At 38.8% G+C, this 23,438-nt stretch overlaps 1 protein-coding gene across 1 annotated transcript in view; it reads right to left on the bottom strand.

Annotated features, from left to right (window-relative positions):
* Nucleotides 1–23,438, bottom strand: part of LRP1B (LDL receptor related protein 1B) — a 1,749,164-nt gene that overhangs the window by 754,726 nt on the left and 971,000 nt on the right. Inside the window, exons 18-19 of the mRNA XM_064287257.1 lie at nucleotides 22,759–22,839; nucleotides 21,293–21,460 (exon numbers count right to left, since the gene is read on the bottom strand). Coding sequence (XP_064143327.1) covers nucleotides 21,293–21,460; nucleotides 22,759–22,839 — 249 coding nt within the window. The remainder of the gene's footprint in view (nucleotides 1–21,292; nucleotides 21,461–22,758; nucleotides 22,840–23,438) is intronic.

Below are 23,438 nucleotides of genomic sequence, written 5' to 3'. Positions count from 1 at the left end.
GGGCCGCCTCCCAGGGTTAGTTCAGGTGGGTGGAGCAGCTCCCCGTGCTTGTGCCGTGACCGAGTGTCCCGGCTGGGATGCTGTTCTACCGGCTCCAATACCAGTCGCTGCCTCCCGGGGACTTCTCCTACTGGCTGCGTCCCACGCCGCCCCTGCGACCCAACTGGGCCCCCTCCCGGGGTTAGTTCAGGGGGGTGGAGCAGCTCTCCATATTTATGCCGTACCTGCATCCAGTCCAAATCCCGGCGGGATGGTTCCCCAGCTGGGATGCTGTTCTCCCCGTTCCAAGACCAGTCACTGCCTTCTGGAGACTTCTCCTACTGGCTGCGTCCCACACCGCCTGCGGAACCGGCTGGTCCCCCTCCCAGGGTTAGTTCAGGGGGGTGGAGCAGCTCTCTGTGCTTGTGCCATACCTGACTGGTACGCTGGTTCCAGGCTCTGAAAACAATCGCTGCTTCCCCGTATTAGTTCGTTCTCCGTCTCTAAATCTGTGTTTGTTGTTCAGGGTTCGTAGATTGCTATGTATGTGATCGATTCACTTGTTTTTCTGTGTCTTTGTTGTAAGAGGGATCCGAGGTAGCGTCTGCCTAGTCCGCCATCTTGGCTCCGCCTCGATTTGCCATTATTCTTGATTTGTTTTTCCCACCTCTCTTCCCTTCTTCCACCCCACACACACTTCCACAGCATGTTTTTTGTGTTTTGGATTTTATTCCAACAAATTCAATTCTACCCTCATATAGGGCCCTGGTGGCGCAGTGCTTAAGCTTTATGGCTGCTAACCAAAAGGTGAGCAGTTTGACTCCACCACTGAGCTCCAACCTGATAACATGTTCACAGTAAGTGAGGCGAAGTCTCACCATCCTTGCTTCTAAGGAGCATTCTGGCTGTACTTCTTCCAAGATTTGTTCATTCTTTTGGCAGTCCATGGTATATTCTTCTCCAGCACCATAATTCGAAGGCATCAATTCTTCTTTGGTCCTCCTTGTTCATTTTCCAGTTTTTGAATGCATGAGTCCACTGAAAATACCATGGCTTGCATCAGGTGCACCTAGTCCTCAAAGTGCCATCTTTGCTTTTTTACACTTTAAAGAGGACTTTTGCAGCAGATTTTCCCAATGCGATATGTCATTTCATTTCTTTTTTTTTTTTTTTTAATTTTTGTTGTGCTTTAAGTGAAAGTTTACAAATCAAGGTAGGCTTTCACACAAAAACTTATATACACCTTGCTACATAATCCCAATTGAGCTCCCCCTAATGAGACAGCCCGCTCCCTCCCTCCACTCTCTTTTTTGGTGTCCATTCCGCCATCTTCTAACGCCCTCTACCCTCTCATCTCCCCTCCAGACAGGAAATGCCAACATAGTCTCAAGTGTCCACCTGATCCAAGAAGCTCACTCCTCACCAGCATCCCTCTCCATCCCAGTGTCCACTCCAATCCATGTCTGAAGAGTTGGCTTCGGGAATGGTTCCTGTCCTGGGACAACAGAAGGTCTGGGAGCCATGACCACCAGGGTTCTTCTAGTCTACTCAGACTATTAAGTCTGGTCGTTTCACGAGAACTTGGGCTCTGCATCCCACTGCTCTCCTGCGTCCTCAGGGGTTCTCTGTTGTGTTCCCTGTCAGGGCAGTCATCGGTTGTAGCCGGGCACCATCTAGTTCTTCTGGTCTCAGGCTGATGTAGCCTCTGGTTTTTGTGGCCCTTTCTGTCTCTTGGGCTTGTAATTACCTTGTGTCCTTGGTGTTCTTCATTCTCCTTTACTGCAGGTGGCTTGAAACCAATTGATGCATCTTAGATGGCCACTTGCTAGTGTTTAAGACCCCAGATGCCACTCTCCAAAGTGGGATGCAGAATGTTTTCTTAATAGATTTTATCATGCAAATTGACTTAGATGTTCCCTGAAACCATGGTCCCCAAGCCCCACCCCATGCTACCCTGGCCTTAAAAGCTTTCAGCTTATTCAGGAAACTTCTTTTCTTTTGGTTTAGTGCAGTTGTGCTGACCTCTCCTGTATTGTGTGTTGTCTTTGCCTTCATCGAAAATAGTTCTTATCTACTATCTAATTATCGAAAAACCCTCTCCCTCTCTCTCTCCCTCCCTCCTCTTGTAACCATCAAATAATATTCTCTTCTCTGTTTAAACTATTTCTCAAGTTCTTATAATAGTGGTCTTATAGAAAATTTGTCATTTTGCAGCTGACTAGTTTCACTCAGCATAATGCCTTCCAGATTCTTCCGTGTTATGAAATGTTTTTTAAGATCCATCACTGTTCTTTATGGATGGGTAGTGTTCCATTGTGTGAATATACCTTATTCTCTTTATCCATTCATCCATTGATGGTCACCTTGGTTGCTTCCATCTTTTTGCTATTGTAAACAGTGCTGCAGCAAACAGGGGTGTGCATATATCTGTTCGTGTAAAGGCTCTTCTTTTTCTAGGATATATTCCAAGGAGTGGGATTGCTGGATCATATGGTAGTTCTATTTCTAGCTTTTTAAGGAAACCCCAAATCTACTTCCAAAGTGATTGTACCATTTGACATTCCCACCAGCAGTGTATAAGTGTTCTAGTCTCTCCAGAACCTCTTCAACATTTATTATTCTGTGTTTTTCGTGTTAATGCCAGCCTTGTTGGAGTGAGATGGAATCTCATTGTAGTTTTGATTTGCATTTCTCTAATGGCTAATGATCGTGAACATTTCCTTATGTATCTGTGAGCTACCTGAATGTCTTCTTTAGTGAAGTGTCTATTCATATCTTTTGCCCATTTTTTAATTGGGTTATTTGTCTTTTTGCAGTTGAGTTTTTGCAGCATCATGTAGATTTTAGAGAGCAGGTGCTGGTCAGAAATGTCAGAGTTAAAAACTTTTTCCCAGTCTGTAGGTAATCTTTTGACTCTTTTGGTGAAATCTTTGGATGAGCATAGGTGTTTGATTTTTAGGAGCTCCCAGTTATCTAGTTTTTCTTCTGCATTCTTAGTAATGTTTTATATACTCTTTATGCCATATATTAGGGCTCCTAACATTGTCCCTATTTTTTCTTCCATGATCTTTATCATTTTAGATTTTATATTTAGGTCTTTGATCCACTTTGCGTTGTTTTTTGTGCATGGAGTGAGGTATGGGTCTTGTTTCATTTTTTTTGCAGATGGATATCCAGTTATGCCAGCACCATTTGTTAAAAAGGCTGTCTTTTCCCCATTTAACTGTTTTGGGGCCTTTGTCAAATATCAACTCCTCATATGTGGATAGATTTATGTCTGGATTCTCAATTCTGTTCCATTGGTCTAGGTGTCTGTTGTTGAACCAGTACCAGGCTGTTTTGGCTACTGTGGTGGTATAATAGGTTCTAAAACCAGGTAGAGTGAGGCCTCCCACTTCGTTCTTTTTCAGTAATGCTTTGCTTACCCAGGGCCTCTTTCCCTTCCATATGAAGTTGGTGATTTGTTTCTCCATCTCATGAAAAAACGTTCTTGAAATTTGGAATGGAATTGTATTAAATCTATAGATTGCTTTTGGTAGAATAGATATTTTTATAAAGTTAAATCTTGCTATCCACGAGCAAGGTGTGTTTTTTCACTTATGTAGGTCTCTTTTGGTTTCTTGCAGAAGTGTATTGTTGTTTTCTTTGTATAAGTCTTTTACATCTCTTGTAAGGTTTATTCCTATGTATTTTATCTTCTTGGGGGCTACTGTAAATGGTATTGATTTTGTGATTTCCTCTTTGATGTTCTTTTTGTTGGTGTAGAGGAATCCAACTGATTTTTGTATGTTTGTCTCGTATCCTGATAGCTGCTGAACTCTTCTATTAGTTTCAGTCATTTTCTTGAGGATTCCTTAGGGTTTTCTGTGTATAAGATCATGTCTTCTGCAAATAGAGATACTTTTACTTCTTCCTTGCCAATCTGGATGCCCTTTATTTCTTTATCTAGCCTAATTGCTCTGGCTAGGACCTCCAGCAAAATGTTGAATGAGAGTGCTGATAAGGGGCATGCTTGTCTGCTTCCCAATCTCAAGGGGAGTGCTTTCAGGCTCTCTCCATTTAGGATGATGTTAGCTGTTTGCTTTGCATAAAAGCCTTTTATTATGTTGAGGAATTTTCCTTCTATTCCTATTTTGCTGAGAGTTTTTATCATGAATGCGTGTTGAACTGTCAAATGCCTTTTCTGCATCAATTGATAAAATCAGGTGATTCTTGTCTTTTGATTTATTTATATGATGGATTACATAAATCATTTTTCTAATGTAGAACCATCCCTGCATACCTGGTATGAATCCCACTTGGTCATAGTGAATTATTTTTTTGATATGTTGTTGAATTCTATCGGCTAGAATTTTGCTGAGGATTTTTGCATCTAAGTTCATGAGGGATATATGTCTGTAATTTTCTTTTGTTTTGTGGTGTCTTTACCTGATTTTGGTATCATGTATATGCTGGCTTCATCGAATGAGTTTGGGAGTATTCTGTCTTTTTCTATGCTCTGAAATACCTTTAGTAGTAGTGGTGTTAACTCTTCTCTGAAAGTCTGGTAGAACTCTGCAGTGAAGCAGTCCAGGCCAGGGCTTTCTTTTTGTTTGGAGTTTTTTGATTACCTTTTCAATCTCTTCTTTCCTTATGGGTCTATTTAGTTTTTCTACCTCTGTTTGTGTTAGTTTAGGTAAGTAGTGTGTTTCTAGGAATTCATCCGTTTCTTCTAGGTTTTCAACTTTGTTAAAGTACAATTTTTTGTAATAATCTGATATGATTCTTTCAATTTCAGTTGGGTCTCTTGTAATATTGCTCATCTCAATTCTTATTTGGGTTATTTGCTTCCTCTCCTGGTTTTCTTTTGTCAGTTTGGCCAATGGTTTATCAATGTTGTTGGTTTTTTCAAAGAACCAACTTTTGTTCTTACTAATTCTTTCAATTGTTTTTCTGTTTTTTATTTCATTTAGTTCTGCTCTAATTTTTTATTATTTGTTTTCTTCTGTTGCCTAAAAGTTTCTTTTGTTGCTCTCTTTTCTATTTGTCCAAGTCAAAGGGATAACTCTTCGATACTGACCCTTTCTTCTTTTCGTACGTGTGCATTTATGGATACAAATTGACCTCTGAGCACTGCTATCGCTGTGTCCCAAAGGTTCTGATAGGCAGTGTTTTCAATCTCATTGGATTTTATGAATTTCTTTATTCCATCCTTAATGTTTTCTATAATCCAGTCTTTTTTGAGCAGGATATTGTTCATTTCCAAGTGTTTGTTTTCTTTTCCCTGCTTTTTCTGTTATTCATTTCTACTTTGATGGCCTTACGGTCAGAGAAGATGCTCTGTAATATTACCATGTTTTGGATTCTGCTAAGGCCTGCTCTATGACCTAATATGTGGTCTATTCTAGAGAATGTTCCACGTGCCCTAGAAAAGAAAATATACTTGGCTGCTTTTGGGTGGAGCATTCTGTATATGTCTATGAGGTCAAGATGGCTGATTGTGGCATTTAGATCTTATCTTTTTTTTTTTATCTTTACTGAGCTTCTTTTTGGATGTCCTGACCTTCACCGAAAGTTGTGTGTTGAAGGCTCCTACTATTTTTGTGGAGCTGTCTATCTCACTTTTCAGCGCTGATAGAGTTTGTTTTATGTATCTTGCAGCACTGTCACTGGATGCATAAACATTTAATACGGTTATATCTTCTTGGTATATTGTCCCTTTAATCATTACATAGTGTCCTTCCTTATCCTTTTCCGATGGATTTAACTTTAAATTGTATTTTGTCAGGAATTAATATTGCCACTCCTGCTCTTTTTTAATTGTTGTTTGCTTGATATATTTTTTCCATCCTTTGAGTTTTAGTTTGTGTCTCTAAGCCTAAGGTGTGTCTCTTATAGGCAGTGTATACATGGGCCTTGTTTTTTAATCCATTCTGCCACTCTCTGTCTCTTTATTGATGCGGTTAGTCCATTTACTTTCAGCATAATTATGGATAGGTATGAATTTAGTGCTCTCATTTTGATGTCTTTTTTTGTGTGTTGTTGACAGTTTCTTTTTCCCACTTAATTTTATGTGCTGAGCACATTATCTTTATACATTGTCCTTTCCTCATATTCATTGTTGCTGATTTTGTTTCTGCTGAGTCTCTCTTTTTTCTTGTATTTTATTTTGATGAGTAGGATAGTTTGTCTCCTTTGTGGTTACCTTATTATTCACCCCTGCAATTTTATTGTTAGTCTTCAAATTTCTGATTGCTGTCTGTCTATAGATTTTCCATCTCGTTAAATTCTTCATTATGTTCCTGAATAATCTTTTTAATTTCTTCAACTGCTTTATCTGTGTGTTCCTTGGCTTGTTCTGCGTTTTGCCTCATTCTCTTCCTGATTTCTTGAAGGATCCTGTATATTAATCTTTGGTATTCTGCCTCTGGTGATTCCAGGAATGCACTTTCATCTAGAAGATCCCTGGATTCTTTGTTTTGAGGGCTTGCTGAGGCAATCATGGTCTGTTTCTTTATGTGACTTGATATTGACTGTAGTCTCTGAGCCATCTATAAGTAATTGTATTAGCTTATTTTATGTTTGCTTACTGTGTTGTAGCTTCTTGCTTTGTTTTGTTTTGATATGCCCAAATGGGTTGCGTGAGTAAGCTAGCTTGATTATTTTCACCTTTGGATCTCTCACGTCCTGTCCCCAGGTGGCTAGAGCTGTTATCAGGTGTATCAGTCTAGCAGTCCATTCACTTTTCTTGTATGAATTCAGCTCAGGAGTCCAGGTAGCTGATCATCAGGCGTGTGGTACAGGTTCTCTCCTACAGTCTTAGAGGGGCAGGGGTGACTCTTGTAGGTACCGATACCTGGTTTCAGCAGGGGTTCACACTCTGAACAAGGCAGGGGGCTGAGAATCATCCCTGATGTGTCTCTGAGGAAAGCATGTCCCTGTTCCCTAGAGCATACAGATGGGTGGGTTCTGCAGACTCACCGTGGGCACCCAATGTTTTTGGTTGTAAGTACTGGGAGGCACCAGTTATCCTTGGACCCCTGTTGTGGGTGGCTGGGTGACCTGAGTGGAGCTACCAGTCCTTAGGCCCCTGATGTGGGTAGGTGAGGACCCTCTTTAGTAGGCAAAGTAGTGTCAAACATCAAACACCCACCTCTCTGCCACACAGTTGAAATGATTGGAGTCTGCCAACAAGGGCCTATTCTCCTGAAATAGGCCCACACAGGTCCATACAGAGGGGAAACGTACTTAAAGTCCATGGGCCATTTATGCCTGGACAGGAGCTGCTTCTGCTCTGAGCTCCCCTGGTTAGTGGAGCTGGCAAATTATCTTTTCCCCCAGTTGCAGATTTATTCCTTCTCCAAGGCTGGGAAGATGGCTCTAGGAGGTCAACAAGGCCTATCTCAGGCCCAGAGAAATTAGCCACTGAAGGCAGCTTGGGAGTGGGGTGCAGGGGGGGAGGACATGGTAAAATATACACAAGTTCTTAGTTTTTGCCGGGAGAGCTGTTCTTCTCTGGTTCCGGAGGTGTGAGTAGGCTGTGTGGTTGGCTGCTTCTCCCTGAGGAAACTGTGGCCAAACACTAGTATCAGCCCGCTGCAGCTGCTCCTGGAATGGTGCCTGAGGGCTTCCAGCAATTCAGGTCCAGTAACTCTTCTCATCTTCTGAACCATCTCTTCCTCCCCCTGCCCCTCAGTTTGTTTTCTAACTTTGCCTTTGATGTTCAGGGCTCCTAGCTTGTCATAAATATACTCATTTCACTTGTTTTCAGGTGTTTGTTGTAAGAGGGCTTGCTGGAAGCATCTGTCTCTTCCTCCGTCTTGTCCCAGCCTCTCCTCACTTCATCTCTTGATGGCTGCTTCCATGAGCGTTGATTGCAGATCCAATTGAAATGAAATCCTTGACAATTTCAATCTTTTCTCCTTTTATTATGATGATGTTTATTGGTCCAGTTGTAAGGATTTTTGTTTTCTTTATGTTGAGGTACAATCCATACTGAAGGCTATAGTTTTTGATCTCCATCAGTAAGTACTTCAAGTCCTTTTTGCTTGGAGCAAGCAAAGTTGTATTATCTGTGATTCACAGGTTGTTAATGAGTCTTCCTCCAATCCTCATGCCTCATCCTTCTTCACATAGTCCAGTTTTTTGGATTTTTTGCTCAGCATACAGATTGAACGAGTATGGTGAAAGGATACAAATGTGACATACAACTTTCCTGACTTCACCCCACACAGTGTCACCTTGTTCTGTTCAAATAACTGCCTCTTGGTCTATGTATAGGTTCTTCACGAGCACAATTAAGTGTTCTTGAATTCCCATTTTTCACAATGGTATCCATAAGTTGTTATGACCAACATAGTCGAATGCCTTTGCATAGTCAATAAGACACAGGTAAACATCTTTCTGGTATTCTCTGCTTTCAGCCAAGGTCCATCTGAGACCAGCAATGATATCCTTCATTCCTGGTCCTCTTCTGAATCTGGTTTGAATTTCTGGCAGTTTTCTGTTGATGTACTGCTGCAACTGCTTTTGAATTATCTTCAGCAAAATTCTACTTGCTTGTGATATTAATGGCATTGTTCAATAATTTCCACATTCAGTTGGATCGCCTTTCTTGGGAATAGGCACCAATATGGACCTCTTCCAGTCAGTTGGCCAGGCACCTGCCTTCCAAATTTCTAGGCGTAGATAAGTGAGCACCACCTGTGTTGCAACCATTTGTTGAAAAATCTCAAGTGGTATTCCCTCAATTCTTGGAGCCTTGTTTTTCAACAATGCCTTTAGTGCAGCTTGGACTTCTTCCTTCAGCACCATTGGTTTTGATCATATGCCCCCTCCTGAAATGGTTGAACTTTGACCAATTCTTTCTGGTACAGTATTGCTGCATATTCCTTCCATTTTCTTTTGATACTTTCTGCATCATTCAGTATTTTGCCCATATGATACTTCACTATTGCGAGTTGAGGCTTTAATTTTTTTTTTTAGTTCTTTCAGCTTGAGGAATGCCAAGCATGTTCTTCCCTTTCAGTTTTCTAATTCCAGGTTTTAGTGCATGCCATTGTAATACTTTACTTTGTCTTCTCGAGCTGCCCTTTGAAATCTTCTGTCCATCTCTTTTACTTCATCATTTCTTCCTCTAGCTTTAGCTACTCTACTTTCAAGAGCAAGTTTCAAAGTCTCTTCTGACAACCATTTTGGTCTTTTCTTTCTCTCCTGTCTTTTTTTTTTTTTTTTTAACTTTTATTGAGCTTCAAGTGAACGTTTACAAATCAAGTCAGTCTGTCACATATAAGTTAATATACATCTTACTCCTTACTCCCACTTGCTCTCCCCCTAATGAGTCAGCCCTTCCAGTCTCTCCTTTCATAAAAACTTTGCCAGCCTCCAACTCTCTCTATCCTCCCATCCCCCCTCCAGACAGGAGATGCCAACACAGTCTCAAGTGTCCACCTGATATAATTAGCTCACTCTTCATCAACATCTCTCTCCCACCCACTGTCCAGTCCCTTTCATGTCTGATGAATTGTCTTCGGGGAAGGTTCCCGTCCTGTGCTAACAGAAGGTTTGGGGACCATGACCGCCGGGATTCCTCTAGTCACATCCAGACCATTAAGTCTGGTCTTTTTATGAGAATTTGGGGTCTGCATCCCACTGATCTCCTGCTCCCTCAGGGGTTCTCTATTGTGCTCCCTGTCAGGGCAGTCATCGATTGTGGCTGGGCACCAACTAGTTCTTCTGGTCTCAGGATAATGTAGGTCTCTGGTTCACGTGGCCCTTTCTGTCTCTTGGGCTCTTAGTTGTTGTGTGACCTTGGTGTTCTTCATTCTCCTTTGCTCCAGGTAGGTTGAGACCAATTGATGCATCTTAGATGGCCGCTTGTCTTTCCTGTCTTTTTAATGGCCTTTTTCTTTCTTCATGTTTGATGTCCTCTATGTCATTCCACAACTTGTCTGTTTGTACTCAAGAACTCAAGGTCATACTTCGGCTCTTGTGGACTTGCTCTAATTTTCTTCAGGTTCAACTTGAACTTGTGTATGACCAATTGACGGTCTCTTCTGTCATTCCCTCTCCTTATTCTGACTGGTGATATTGAGCTTCTTCATCTTTCCACGGATGTAATCAATTTTACTCCTGTGTATTCCATCAGGCAAGGTCTATGTGGATGTGTATAGTCACTGTTTATGTTGTTGAAAAAAAGACATTTGCAACAAATAAGTTGTTGGTCTTGCAAAGTTCTATCATGGGATCTCCAGTGTCACTTCTATTACTAAGACTATGCTTTCCAACTACTGATCCTTCTTCTTTGTTTCCAAGTTTTGCATTCCAGTCACCGTTAATTATCAATGCATTTTGATTGCATGTTCTATCAATTTCAGACTGCAGAAATTGGTAAAAATCTTCAATTTCTCCATCTTTGGCCTTAGTGATTGGTGAACAACTTTGAATAATAGTCATATTAACTGGTCTTCCTAGTAGGCCTCTGGATATTACCTCTCACTGACAGCATCATAGTTCAGGATGGACCTTAAAATGTTCTTTTTGATGTTGAATACAATGCCATTCCTCTTCAATTTATCATTCCTGTCATAGTAGACCATATGAATGTCCAATCAAAATGGCCAGTATCAGTCCATTTCAGCTCACTAATGCCTAGGAAATCAATGTTTATTCATTCCTTTTCATTTTCGATGACCTCCAATTTTCCTGGATTCATACTTTGTACATTCCACATTCCAGTTATTAATGGATATTTGCAGCTGTTCATTATCATTTTGAGTCATGCCATATCAGCAAATGAAGGCCCTGAGTGCTTGACTTCAATCATGTCATTAAGGTAGACTCTACTTTGAGGAGGTAGCTCTTCCCTAGTTGTGTTTTGAGAGCCTTCCAACCTGAGGGGCTCATCTTCAGGCACCATATCAATGTTCCACTGATACTCATAATGTTTTCACTGGCCAATTTTTTCAGAAGTAGACCACCAGGTCCTTCTTCCTACTGTGTCTTAGTCTGGAAGCTCCATTGAAACCTGTCCACCATGGGTGACCCTGCTGATATTTGAAATACCAGTGACATAGCTTCCAGCATCACACCAATAGGCAAGCCACCACAATCCAACAAACTGACAGGCAAATAGTGGTTTAGGTTAGTAGTTGAACAAGGATCATTAGTGCCAGCCATGGAAGCATAACAGGTATTTTTCTACTTGTGTTCTAAATTACAGTTAGCAAGATGCAACCTGCAGAACAATCCCACCTGTTTTTGTAAATGAAATTTTACTGCAACACAACCACACTGATTTGTTTGTGTATTGTCTATGGTTGCTTTCATGCTAAAGCAGGATGGATAGTTACAACAGAGACAGTATGGCCTTCAAAGCCTAAAATATTTACTGCCTGACCCATTATAGAAAAGGTTTGCTGACCCCTGTTCTAAATTCTGTTTATGATTCACATTGAACATCCTATTAAAATGCAAACACATCAACAATGACGAGAAAAATATGCTGTGCTGAATGATCCTGACCCCAGTGAGTATTCCATACGCAGAACGTTGGAATAGTTTAAGTGGATGATTTTAAACACCAAAGTTATTTGCAGAAAGGCTTTGGATGCAGATCATGACAGTAGATTTTCTTTGGAAGCCCAAATGTCCACAAATACCAAGCCAGAATTCAAATAAATGCACTAACAAAAAGTGAATGAATCTGATCTTTACAGCACAGAAATATAAAATATTTAAACTGAAGCTTCACAAAAATAAAGTAACAAATGCTGACTGTTCAAATAATCTCTGAATAAATACCAAGTACTTTGAAAGGCAAAAGGAAAAGTTTTATTCCATTGCTTATTTCTTTACTCTCACAAAAGTATAGCCACTACTCAGTTACTAAGGTGAATTAGTTATTTTGTAGATTTATGCCCTTTGTCTTTTTTTGTTTGTTTGTTTGTTTACTGTTGAATGCCTGAAGTCTTACCATTTCACTGATCATTAATTACTGCTTGAGAATGTGGGATCAAAATCTAAAGATGATGGGAATTATACCACTCTTGACATTATTTTTCAGCTTTGTTAAAAGAGCAGGACAACAGAATGAGGTTCCTCATTAAAATCAGTTCTTTTTGTTATCTATTGTTACTAGTCATTAATTATATCTTTAAATATCATAAAGTACATTATTCTGTTTAGTACTAAAGTGTTTAATTATTTTTTCATAAAAGAGCTGCATTTATCTAGGAATAAGTGTGGACCCATTCAGAGGTAGATTAACATGAGGTTACATTAAACAAGGTACGCAAAGGCTTATTTTTATTTACTTACTAACCTGTAGTGCACAATTTTACATGGGTTTCACCACATAAAAAACAGGTGAAACTGTGCACTACGGATTAGTACGTAAACACAAATAACGCACGCGTACCTTGCTTATTGGGCAATCTATCCTTGAAAACATTAGTAATTTTCTACATAGTGAAAACAGGGATAATTGAGTTCTTTCTTCCTGTTTTTGTAAACCTTTTTTTTTTAACTATTTTATATTTTCATGAATTACACTTAATTGATTCCTTTAAGTTTTCTTGATAAGCACATTTCTAGAAACATTATAGATGCTTAAAACCGGCTTTCTTATTAATTGATTCAAAAGCCTTGAGCTTTCTTTGCTTTTCCCCTGGAAAAAAAAAAGATTCCTAAAGATAAAATCCATTAATAATTAACATTGTTTTGATATCTGAATTTTCACATTTATTCTAGGAAAATAAATCAATCTGTGAGAAAATAAAGTTAAGCCACACAATTTGTATTTCATAGAAAATATTTATAACACTTCTCTAAAACAAGTTTGAATTTAAATTTTCTAATTTTTTAAATATTTTATCAGGAAACAACATATTTTTCATTAAAAGAGAATGGCCAGGGAACATTAGGACAGGAGATTGTATGACTTTGCTGAGTCCATAACATAATTTACTAATTTTCCCAAATTTGGAGCTAATACTTTAGTCTCAAAAATATTTAATAACTGAGAAAAAATAGCCTTTTTCTAGTATAAAAGAATTGAAAGTATCTTCAGAATATTTTCATAAAAGAAAAAACGGATGATAGTGCTTTTGTACAGTATTTATTGGTGTCTTTTTTCTCTTTTTCAAAACTCAAAAATCCAGTGGTTCAGCTGAGATGTGATATCGGGTGTCAAGAGATCTTGGCTTTAATTTTCATTCTCTCCATGGCTAAACGTGTGACTAAGTCTTCAATTGCAAATCAAGTTTTGATGGCTGCATTGCTCTGGGTGGATTCAGCCTCCCTAGGGAGGCTCTGACTATTTTGGTTGGTAGTACTGCCTTCCCTCTAGAGATGTTTCACTGAGAATTTGAATTCAAAATCTCATCGTTTTGGAGATCTGGGTTTGATTCCCGGTCAATATACTTCATGGGTACCCGCCACCTGTCTGTGGAAATTTCCATGTTGCTAATATGTTAAAGAGGTTTCAGCAGCGCTTCCAAACTAGGACAGACTAGAAAAAAAGGCCTGACGACCATTCTGAAAATCAGCTAATGAAAACTCTATGGATCACAATAGCCATACCCTGAACCGACCGTGGGGATGGTCCAGGACTGTGCAGTGTTTCATTCCATTGTGCATCGGATCACCACGAGCCAGGGTAACTCCACAGCAGCTGACAACATTATCGCTAACAGAATCTCACCATTGGGTACTTACTGCTAAATAATAAACAAACAACTACTTGCTGTTGAGTTGATCCTGACCCATGGAGACCCCATCTGTATCAGAGTAGAACTGTGCTCCATTGGGTTTTCAATGGCTTATTTTTTGGAAGTAGATTGTCATATCTTTCTTTCAAGGTGCCTCTGGGTGAACTCAAGCCTTCAATTTTTGGTAAGCAGTTTAGTGCATTAACTATTCTCACCATCTAAAAAAACCCAAAACCTTTTTCCATAGGGTTGGCTTCGACTCATAGCAATTCTATAGGACAGAATAGAACTACCCCATAGGATTTCCAAGGAGCGGCTGGATTTGAATTACAGACCTGTTGGTTAGCAGCTGTAGTTTGCCATAGCTCTTAACCACCATGCCAACAGGGCTAGGGATCCCAAATAATAGATTCGAAAAGGATTAAGCTTTTCTAACTCTGAAACATGCAGAGAGGGTTCACAAAGAAAGAAACAATAATAAAAGTTAAGGGAGGCATCTTAGTTTGCTTTGCTTTATTGAATCCTAGGCTGAAAGTGCAAATATTTATTGAACAAATAAAAGCAATTACATTGTAAGAAATGTACATGACTAGATCAGTACACCTAGTCTTGTACATCATCATGAAAATAATCTCCAGGATCTGAGGGTAAGGCCAGGAAACAAAATGTTACTAGATATATGACAGGAAAAATAACAGATGAATTCTGAGAGTATAATCAAATTTTGTGTTCAAGAAATATATTCTTTCATTCAACAATTATTTACTGAGAACCATTGTGTATCAAATATTGTGCATGACTGTGGAAATAGAAAAACAAGATAAAAATACTTTAGTTTCCGTCTTAGATCTGGGAACAGAGAAGTAAGGAGGCAAAACACTGAATAAATGAATTAATGCATACATTCATGAATGAATGAAAGAAAGAACGAATGACTAAAGACAAACCCCAAAATAAAAGTGGACTTTCCAAAGCAGAAGCAAAGATAAATAGTTGAAGCTGATAAATAAAAGCGGGTGTGAGCATGCATATTAATAATGCTACACACTTAACTGCCTAATGGATTTGGGGACTTGTTAAAGATTATTCATAATAAATCAAAGTTGAAGGTCAATACATACTTAATTTTAAATTTGCATTTAATTTGTATTTGGTATGTAAATAAGAGATCACATATGTTGCAGCATCATCCAGCTTGTTCACTTAGTGCAGCAGGCAGTAAATATTCCCTTTCCACACTGCCAAACAGAAGGCATTAAGGAACAAAGGCCGTAAATCAGGGTCAGACATCCCTTCAAAGTAAAGAAGAATCTAAATATTTGAGCAATATTTAAGTTGCTTTTAGGGGCAAAGCAAAATCTCTTCTAAGGAAAAGCTATTCTCTTCCCTATCAGGTCGATGATAAAATTATTTGGTATAAATTTTTATAACAATTTTTGAATTGAAATTGATCTAGGGGAATAGCTGTCTAAAGACTGTGGAAATGTGCATATGTTTATTTTAGAAATGTCTTATTCCAAAATTGAAATATGGTTGATACTCTTCCCCAAAATATATAAATAAAAGTTTACATAATTCAAATGAATAAAACTGTCTACAATGAGATATGATTAATTCCATATATTTGGTCCTTACAGATGTGACATATGTCCAGATTTCCCTTATTTTATTATTATTATTCTACTTTACGTCAGCCAGAGAATTAAAAGACTTGTATGAAAACACTGAGGGCTCACTTTAACTGTACCCATGGTGTCTTTACAGGTGTCTTTGTTATCTAATGCTGCTATAACAGAAATGGTATTAACAAACAGAAATTTATTCTCTCGCAGTCTAAGAGGCTAAAAGTCCAAATTCAGGGTGCCAGCTCCAGGGGAGGCTTTTTCACTGTCAGCTCTGGGGGAATGTCCTTGTCATCAAGCTTTACCTGGTCTAGGAGCTTCTTGGTGCAGGGACCCTGGGTACAAAGGATGTGTTCCACTCCTGATTCTTCTTGGTTGATGGTAATGATGCCTCTCTCCTCTGCTCACTTCTCTGTTTTATATCTCAAAAGAGATTGACTCAAGATACAACCTAATCCTATAGATTGTGTACTGTCTCATTAACATAACTTCCTCTAATCCTGCCTCATTAACATTATAAATGTTAGGATTTACAACACATAGCATAATTCTATCAAATCATAAAATGGAGGATGACCACACTATACTGGGAATTATGGACTAGTCAAGTTGACACATATTTTGGGAGACACAATTCAATTTGTGACATTCCACTATTTGGCCCTCAAAAATTCATGCTCTTGTCACATATAAAATATTTTCACCCCATCATATCATCCCAAAAGTCTTAAATCAACTCCAAGTCCAAATTCCATCTTGGAGCAAAATTCTTTTTCATACAAGTTATCTGCTTTCAAAGTACAATGGTGGAACAGGCACAAGGTAGACATTTCCATTACAAATAGGAGAAATGGGAGGGAAAGAAGTTATAATGGGTATCAAGCCAGTCCAAAGCCCAGCAGAAAAATTTACATTAGCTCTCAATGCTTTTAAATAATCCTCTGTTCTCTGAGACTATCTAGGCAATGACCCCACCCTCTAGACTCTGGGTGTTGGCCTTGCTCTCTGGATTCTGGGTGGAGGCCCCTCAGTTCTGTGCTTCAGCTCTTCCTTCCAGGTCTGCTGTAATGGTAACAATGCTCCCTTGGCTTTGGGTGGCCCCATTCACCTAGTATATCTGAGTGTCAACCCTATTCCCTCAGCCCCAGCAGGCCCCATTCATCCATCCCTTGGGCATGGCAGCCCCATCCCCTTAGCTTTGGGCAATGGATCTGGCCCCATCCCCCTGCCACTCATGAATGGCAGTTCAAAACTCCAGAAATGAGTTGGTGAAGACCTGACTCTTTGAAACCTAGGAGGTTGTGGCCCTACCCTTTGAGACCCAGCAGGCCATGTTTCTGCCCTTTGAGACCACAGAAGTCATGGCCCAACTTTTGAGACTGAAGCAGCTCTACTTCCCATGCTCCTGTCTCTTCATATTCTGCTTCTTGGTTCTTTGGCTTCTCAGTCTAAAGGCACTCAGCTGTCTTGCACTGTGGGTCAGCAAGCCTAGCTCAGCCAATAAGTACCCAGAGGCACCTCACTCTGCCAGGAAGACTCTTGCCCGAAGGTACTCAGCTCCCTCACTCCGCAGGATGGCTTTGGGCTGTCTCGTGCCAGTCTCCTACTTTTACTGCTGCCATTTCTCTGCTGCTGCTTCTTACCATTTGTGTTGTCTCCAGTGTTACAGCTCTCCTCATTTCCTTCTGAACCCTAACCAGAATTGTCTTTGACATCCATAATTCCACCAACAGTCTCTTCAAGACGATCTAGGCTTTTTAGGCACCTTAAAACTCTTCCAACCTCCACCCATTCACAGTTTCAAAACCACTTCCACATTTTAGGTACCCGTTAGAGCAGCACCTTACTCTTCCAGTACCAAATTCTGTCTTAGTTATCTTGTGCTGCTATAAAAGAAATACCACAATTGGATGGCTTTAATAAACAGAAATTTATTATCTCACAGACTGGGAGCCTAAAAGTCCAAATTCAGGGCACCAGCTCTAGGGGAAGCCTTTCTCTCTCTCTCCGCTCTGGGTGAAGGCCTTGTATCAATTTTCCCTTAGTCTAGGAGCTTCTCAGTGCAGGGACTCTAGGTCCAAAGGATGCACTCTTCTTCTGGCTTTTCTTGCTTGATGGTAATGAGGTGTCTCTCCTTTCTGCTTGCTTTTCTCTTTTATATCTCTAAAGAGATTGACTCAAGGTATAACCTAATCCTGTAGATTCCTTCCTGCCTCACTAACATAACTGCCTCTAATCCTGCCTCATTAATCTCATAGACCTTACGATTTATAACAAATTGGATAATTACATCAGATCACAAAATGGAGGACAACCACATAATATTAGGAATCATGGCCTATCTAAATTGACATATTTTGGGGGAATACAATTCAATCTATGACAACAGGTAAAACCACCTTTTTTACAAGAACCTTTCAATACTTAAATAAATGGCCACACCTTAGGCTGTAGAGGAAGTTTCCTCATACAAAATTCTGTAAAGAATGCTGTTATAGTGAGGGTCTAGCCTCACTTATTTTTTCACTTGGAAAAACTCTTCGTAGCTTTGAAAAATATGTGCCTTACAAGGGTTCAGAACCAAAAAGGATGCCAGAGCAATATTACTGAGAAACAGGCATAAAAAGAAAGGAATCGATGTACTGTGAATTGTCTTTCTTTTCCAATTTGCTTATAGGTTTGTGTGTGTATCCACGCATGTTTGTGTCTGTTTGTGTATACGTGTGCATGCATGTGTGTGTACAGATACTATCCCTTCTTTGGCTAGTAAAGGAGTTGGAAAGTGAGTGCAAACAACAGCATATTAAGAGGGAAGACGATAGACATGATCAGGTATACATCAGTCTAGATAGGGACTATCCATTTACATTTTTGCTATGTATGAATCATACTGATGATGAAAAAATGATCATCGCTATAAAATTCTCTTTTTTTAAGGTGTTTTCAGATACAATATAAATTGAACATGATTCAGGGATTTTATGAAATGGAGGCTATATATGGCATGTTCCATTTCCTGATTTCTCCTACTCATTTACCAAAAACAAAACGAAACAAAACCCATTGCCACTGAGCCAATTCCAACTCACAGTGACCCTACAGGACAGAGTAGAACCGCCCCACAGGGTTTCCATAACTGCAATTTTTACAAAAGCAGACTGTCACATGTTACTGCCACAGAGTGGTCGGTAGGTTCGGATCACCGACCTCCCAGTTAACATCTGGGTGCTTAACCACTGCCCCAACAGGGCTCCTCACTCCTTTACTATTAGAAGTTAATTCAAGACTATTTCTACACTTTTGTAAACAATTGAATAGTTGAAAAAAACTGCAACACATGTTCTGCTCAAACCAGGCCGTGTAAAGCGATCTGCTGAGCGATTATATGGTAGATTTGATCAGTTTTGCCAGCAAGTCTTGAAACTCAAGCCAGAATGCCCTGCTCTTTCTTCCATGGAAGAATTGGGGGCTGCATTGTATGACTAATTGCATCAAACCTGGGCACTGGCCTCACAAAACTTGCATGTGTAAATGTCTTTTCTCGATTAGCTCTACAATTCTATGTGTCATGGTTATGGTATGACTTCTATGCCAAACACATATTCAGAACATTGATGGATAAAAATATTTAAATTACCTTTGAAATACTCTGGATTGTCTTGCACCAAAGTCATCCCAGAATGGTACCTTTCCTCAACTGTTGCCCCTTGTATTCACCAAGTAGAATATTTGATTAGTGAATCCTAGTATGATTTATGCTCCGGTAAATATAAATTAGTTCGTGAAGTTTTCATCTTTTACTTGAAACAGGTCCAAGAATCATGTAGATTACACGCATCATATCCTTAGTGTTTACCATAACCATATAAGAAATGCGTGGCATTCACCTGGCAGTCTATCTTTTACAGTGATATATTAGTGAAACTGAAAATCCCTAAAGAGGAAGGCCATTATCTTTAAAGAGCCACTGCTTATAAAAAAAAAAAAAAAGATATCTAGAGACCTTAATCGTAGAAAAGCTAACTAAAGACCCTAAAAAGGGACATGTTGCTCACTATGGACATTCATGAGGCTAAAGCAATCTCTCCAAACCTTCTCATTATATAAGGATCATTTTAACTTAGAGAGAAACACACAGAGAAAGAGAGATGGGATCTCACTTCTGAGATGGAAATAAATTAACTTGGGGCCAATTTATCTTTCACAACATATTAGGGGCAGTACCAGCAGTCCACAGATGCACACCCCATGAGCAGCCTAAAAAGACATCTGTGAGGAAAAGGCAGTTTTATATTCAAAGTATAATTTAATAATTAAATGTCAACCAGACCCCAGATGGATGTTTCAAAAATAAAAAATAAAAATAAAAAAATTTACATTTACTCTACTTATATACATTTTTTCATTTTTCTACGCCCAGAATGATAATAAGCAAAAAGTTCTATCTCATATTTATTATTGGAACAACTAAACTGAGAGAAAGAAGGACACAAAAATGAAATAGTGAGAAAGACAGAGACAGATTTTGGACAGTTAGTGGAAAGACAGACATGGTGAATTTTCTGTCCAATATCGAATAAAAAAGGCAGATACTATTAAATAGTAGATTTAACTATAATTCATTCTACTGATTTTGAAGAAAAATTGAATTCAAATATTCTTATGTTCAATCTTTAAGACATTGTCACCAAAAGTTTCTTACTCATTGTCTGGTTTTATTATAACTCCTGTTATATCCCCAGTGAAAGACATGAATTATGTCTAGACCAGTGACCATGAGGGCATATGTTTCATTGCCTAATGACTCATGGGTCATTCATTATTTGACTATATTTAGATCATTGCTACAACTCTCATATCCCACATTATCTAGGTAAAACCAATATTAATAAAATCTGTTTTAATCACTTAGGGAATTTACAACAAAGCTGGGGTTATTTTTAAAGGAACTCCTATTGTGTAGATAATTTCTTTAATAGTCACTTTTCCCAGCTTTGACAGTTTAGATGAAGGGGAAGAAAAAGAGAGCAAACAAACACATAAAGATGACAAAATGAATCCTTGTCAGAGAAGACACCTTAGAAAATTTCTCTCTCCTAGGTTGTCAAATATTTGCAGAAGATAAATATATCTTCTTGGACAACACATTGAAAGTGCTTCTTTTGTTATAATTATACAGTATACGGCTCCTCCTCCATCATCCACTATGTAAATCATTTTATCGTGTCTCTGTGTTTCTGCTGGATTTTTAAACTGAGTTACTAGAAGGACTTTGTTTTTCATGTATTTAAAAATCTATTTCTTGGGTCTGGCACAACACCTGGCACATGAAACATCCTTAATAAATATTTGGAGAATAAAGGAATGAATAACAAATACTTTCACGTAGAGCAGAAAACTACTTAAAAATGGCAAAGATTGTACAGAATATTTGGCAGTGTAACTTTTTTTTCTGTGATATTTCAAACATGGTTTTTAATTTATTAACATACGTTATGGTTGATGAACTTTTGTAAAGTAACCAAAGTAAGTGACAGGGCCAGGCTGCCCATGAATATGTGGAAAGCCCTGATCATGATATCCTTCCCCTTTGAGCTCGCATTCTCAGAAGGATAATCAATTTGGAATCCATCACCACTTAAAAGGGGCTGATTTCAAACTTTAAGAAACAAAACTTGATGTGGAAATAAAAGGAAAAGTTATACTTTTCTATTTCTTTTGTTTTTATAAATTCCTTATTTGGTTTTTATTGAGGTTGGTTTGGAACTTGGTAATTTAGAAGTTGGAGAGGGTTCAAAGACTAGTAATAAAGCATCATGTATGAAAGTATAGAAATGTATTGAGGTGACAAGCCAGAGAAAGGAAAGTCAAGAGTTTTTGTATACAATATTTATGTATAATATTTACTATCCAGTAATATCCAGTGCTGTTGAGTCAATAAACAACTCCAAATATTATTTATCAACTTAAAATGATATTTCATAAATTCACAAAATTACTCACCTTCTTTGGTACAGTTGATTTGAGTTTCATCACTGAAGTCCCCACAGTCATTGTCACCATCGCAGGCCCAATGGCCTGGGATACACCTGCCACTGGAGCATCTGAACTGATTATCAAAGCAGGAATGAACACAGCCAACCTCGTCACTTCCATCCCCACAGTCGTCATCTGGAAAAAATCATTAACAGTAAGCTAGTGAAAATGGATCCCAGGAGAAACATATTCTTATGAATTATTATTATTATCATTTTTTAGTAAGCAGTTTTGTTTTGGTTTTTGAAAAATAAATGATGAATAAATGGATTTGTACTTCCCATGAACTATGAGAGAATTATTTTCATCTTTATATCACTTGTCTTCTAAGTGTCAACTATTAAACTGAGAGGGGAAAAAGAATCCTTCAGTTTGGATTTTGAAGCTTAGTTTCTATTCCACTCAGAACTGACTAACCACTGACTGAAATGCATGTAGGCAACATGAGACAATTATGAAGTTGGGCAATGATGGTGACTGCAGGACTTATGTCAGATGATACAGGTGGTGATATAATTATTAGTTAGTACCTACTTTCTCTATAAGCCCCAGTGGCACAGTGGTTAAGAGCTCAGGTGCTAACCAAGAGGTCAGCAGTTCAAATCCACCAACTGCTCCTTGGAAAACATGTGGGGCAGTTCTACTCTGTCCTAGAGGGTAGCTATGAGTCAGAATCCACTCAACAACAATTTTTTTTTTTTTTCTGTCTATGCCCCAGAGGCTATAACTATTTCTCCTACTCTGTCTCTTTTCCCCATTCTCCAACATGAAGGCCCACTGTTTACCGTCCACTACTTGCCCCATGTGTGTATTTATACTGGGAAATTTTTGTACACTACCATCAATAAGGGTTTATGTTGTTTATTAATACTGTTGTAGGACAGAGGGGAGAGGGACATGAAGTGAAAATAGATTAAATTGAAATAAATGGCTGAGATTGCATTGACTTACATATAATTCGTTTCACTGTATTTGGCACTAACATAATGATACAACTGAGTCTAAGAGAAAACATCATTTATACGTTAAGAGCAAGGTGTCAGAATTTGGACCATCTGGATAATTTCACAGTAATTGATAAACTATTCCATCCTGAGGTTACAAAGCATTTTACATAAATACTTTTGGGAACATGAATTGTCCAGGTAGCTTCCTCAATTTCCCCCTTTACTTCATGCTTGTATACTTAGACTATGGATAACCTTATATCTGAAAATAAATCTCCACTATGGCCTCATGGAGCAAATATTGAGCTCCATTATCCTTAATGCTAATCCCTATCGATGCGCCAGATGCCCTCTCATCACTTGTGTTAACCGTTTTGCTTGGTTCTGCAAACTTCTCTTACAAACTCCCTCTGAAGGAGGGGAGGCAGCCAAGAGAGCCAGGCCTCCAATCAAATCAGTGCTGCACAGTGAACAGTTGGTACTTGCCAGAGTCGCAGTGCCATTTGCTGCTAATGCATCTTCCACTTTTGCATATAAATTGAGTTAGCGGTTCACAAGTTGGGAATTCTGTGAAGGATAAAAGAACATTTAATAGGAAACACGTTACTGGCTTTGTTTGACTTAATTTGTCTCTCATTTGCTTCTGTGATCAGAACTTTCCCCTGCCTCTGGCAAAAGACAGAGGCAACATAGACAAACAAATATGACTGTCACTTCTTGAGGACAGAAGATACACATAACATTAACATTTTTAAATGAGTACTTTCCAGTGACTGAAACCCAAAGAGAGTCATTTGATGAAGGACAGTTTGTATCCATTACACCGTGAGAAAAAATGAATAGTTGTCAACTCCCAGTACTAGGGACCTTGACCTCCACTCAGGGAATAACAGCTGGGTGGAGCTCTACACTCCAGCGCTGAAAAGTAATGTGAAATACTTTAAAGGAGAAAGGCCTTTTCTGAATACAGAGAACCAAAGTAGAAGAGCCAGATCTAACTCTGCCTCTGCTCTGAGATGTACACAAGTAGGAAGTAAAACACAAGTCCATAAAATCTAATTATTTGGTATCATACATTTAAAAAGACTTCACAAGAATAGATTCTGAGTCTTAAAAACAAAAAGGAAAGGAAAACACAAAACACCTAAAAAGCAACAAAATGAAGA

This window comes from Loxodonta africana, chromosome 6 (assembly GCF_030014295.1).
Source record: "Loxodonta africana isolate mLoxAfr1 chromosome 6, mLoxAfr1.hap2, whole genome shotgun sequence".
Taxonomy (NCBI): Eukaryota; Metazoa; Chordata; class Mammalia; order Proboscidea; family Elephantidae; genus Loxodonta; species Loxodonta africana.
Note: the sequence above shows the minus strand (reverse complement) of the source record. Positions and strands in the feature narration are given on the sequence as shown.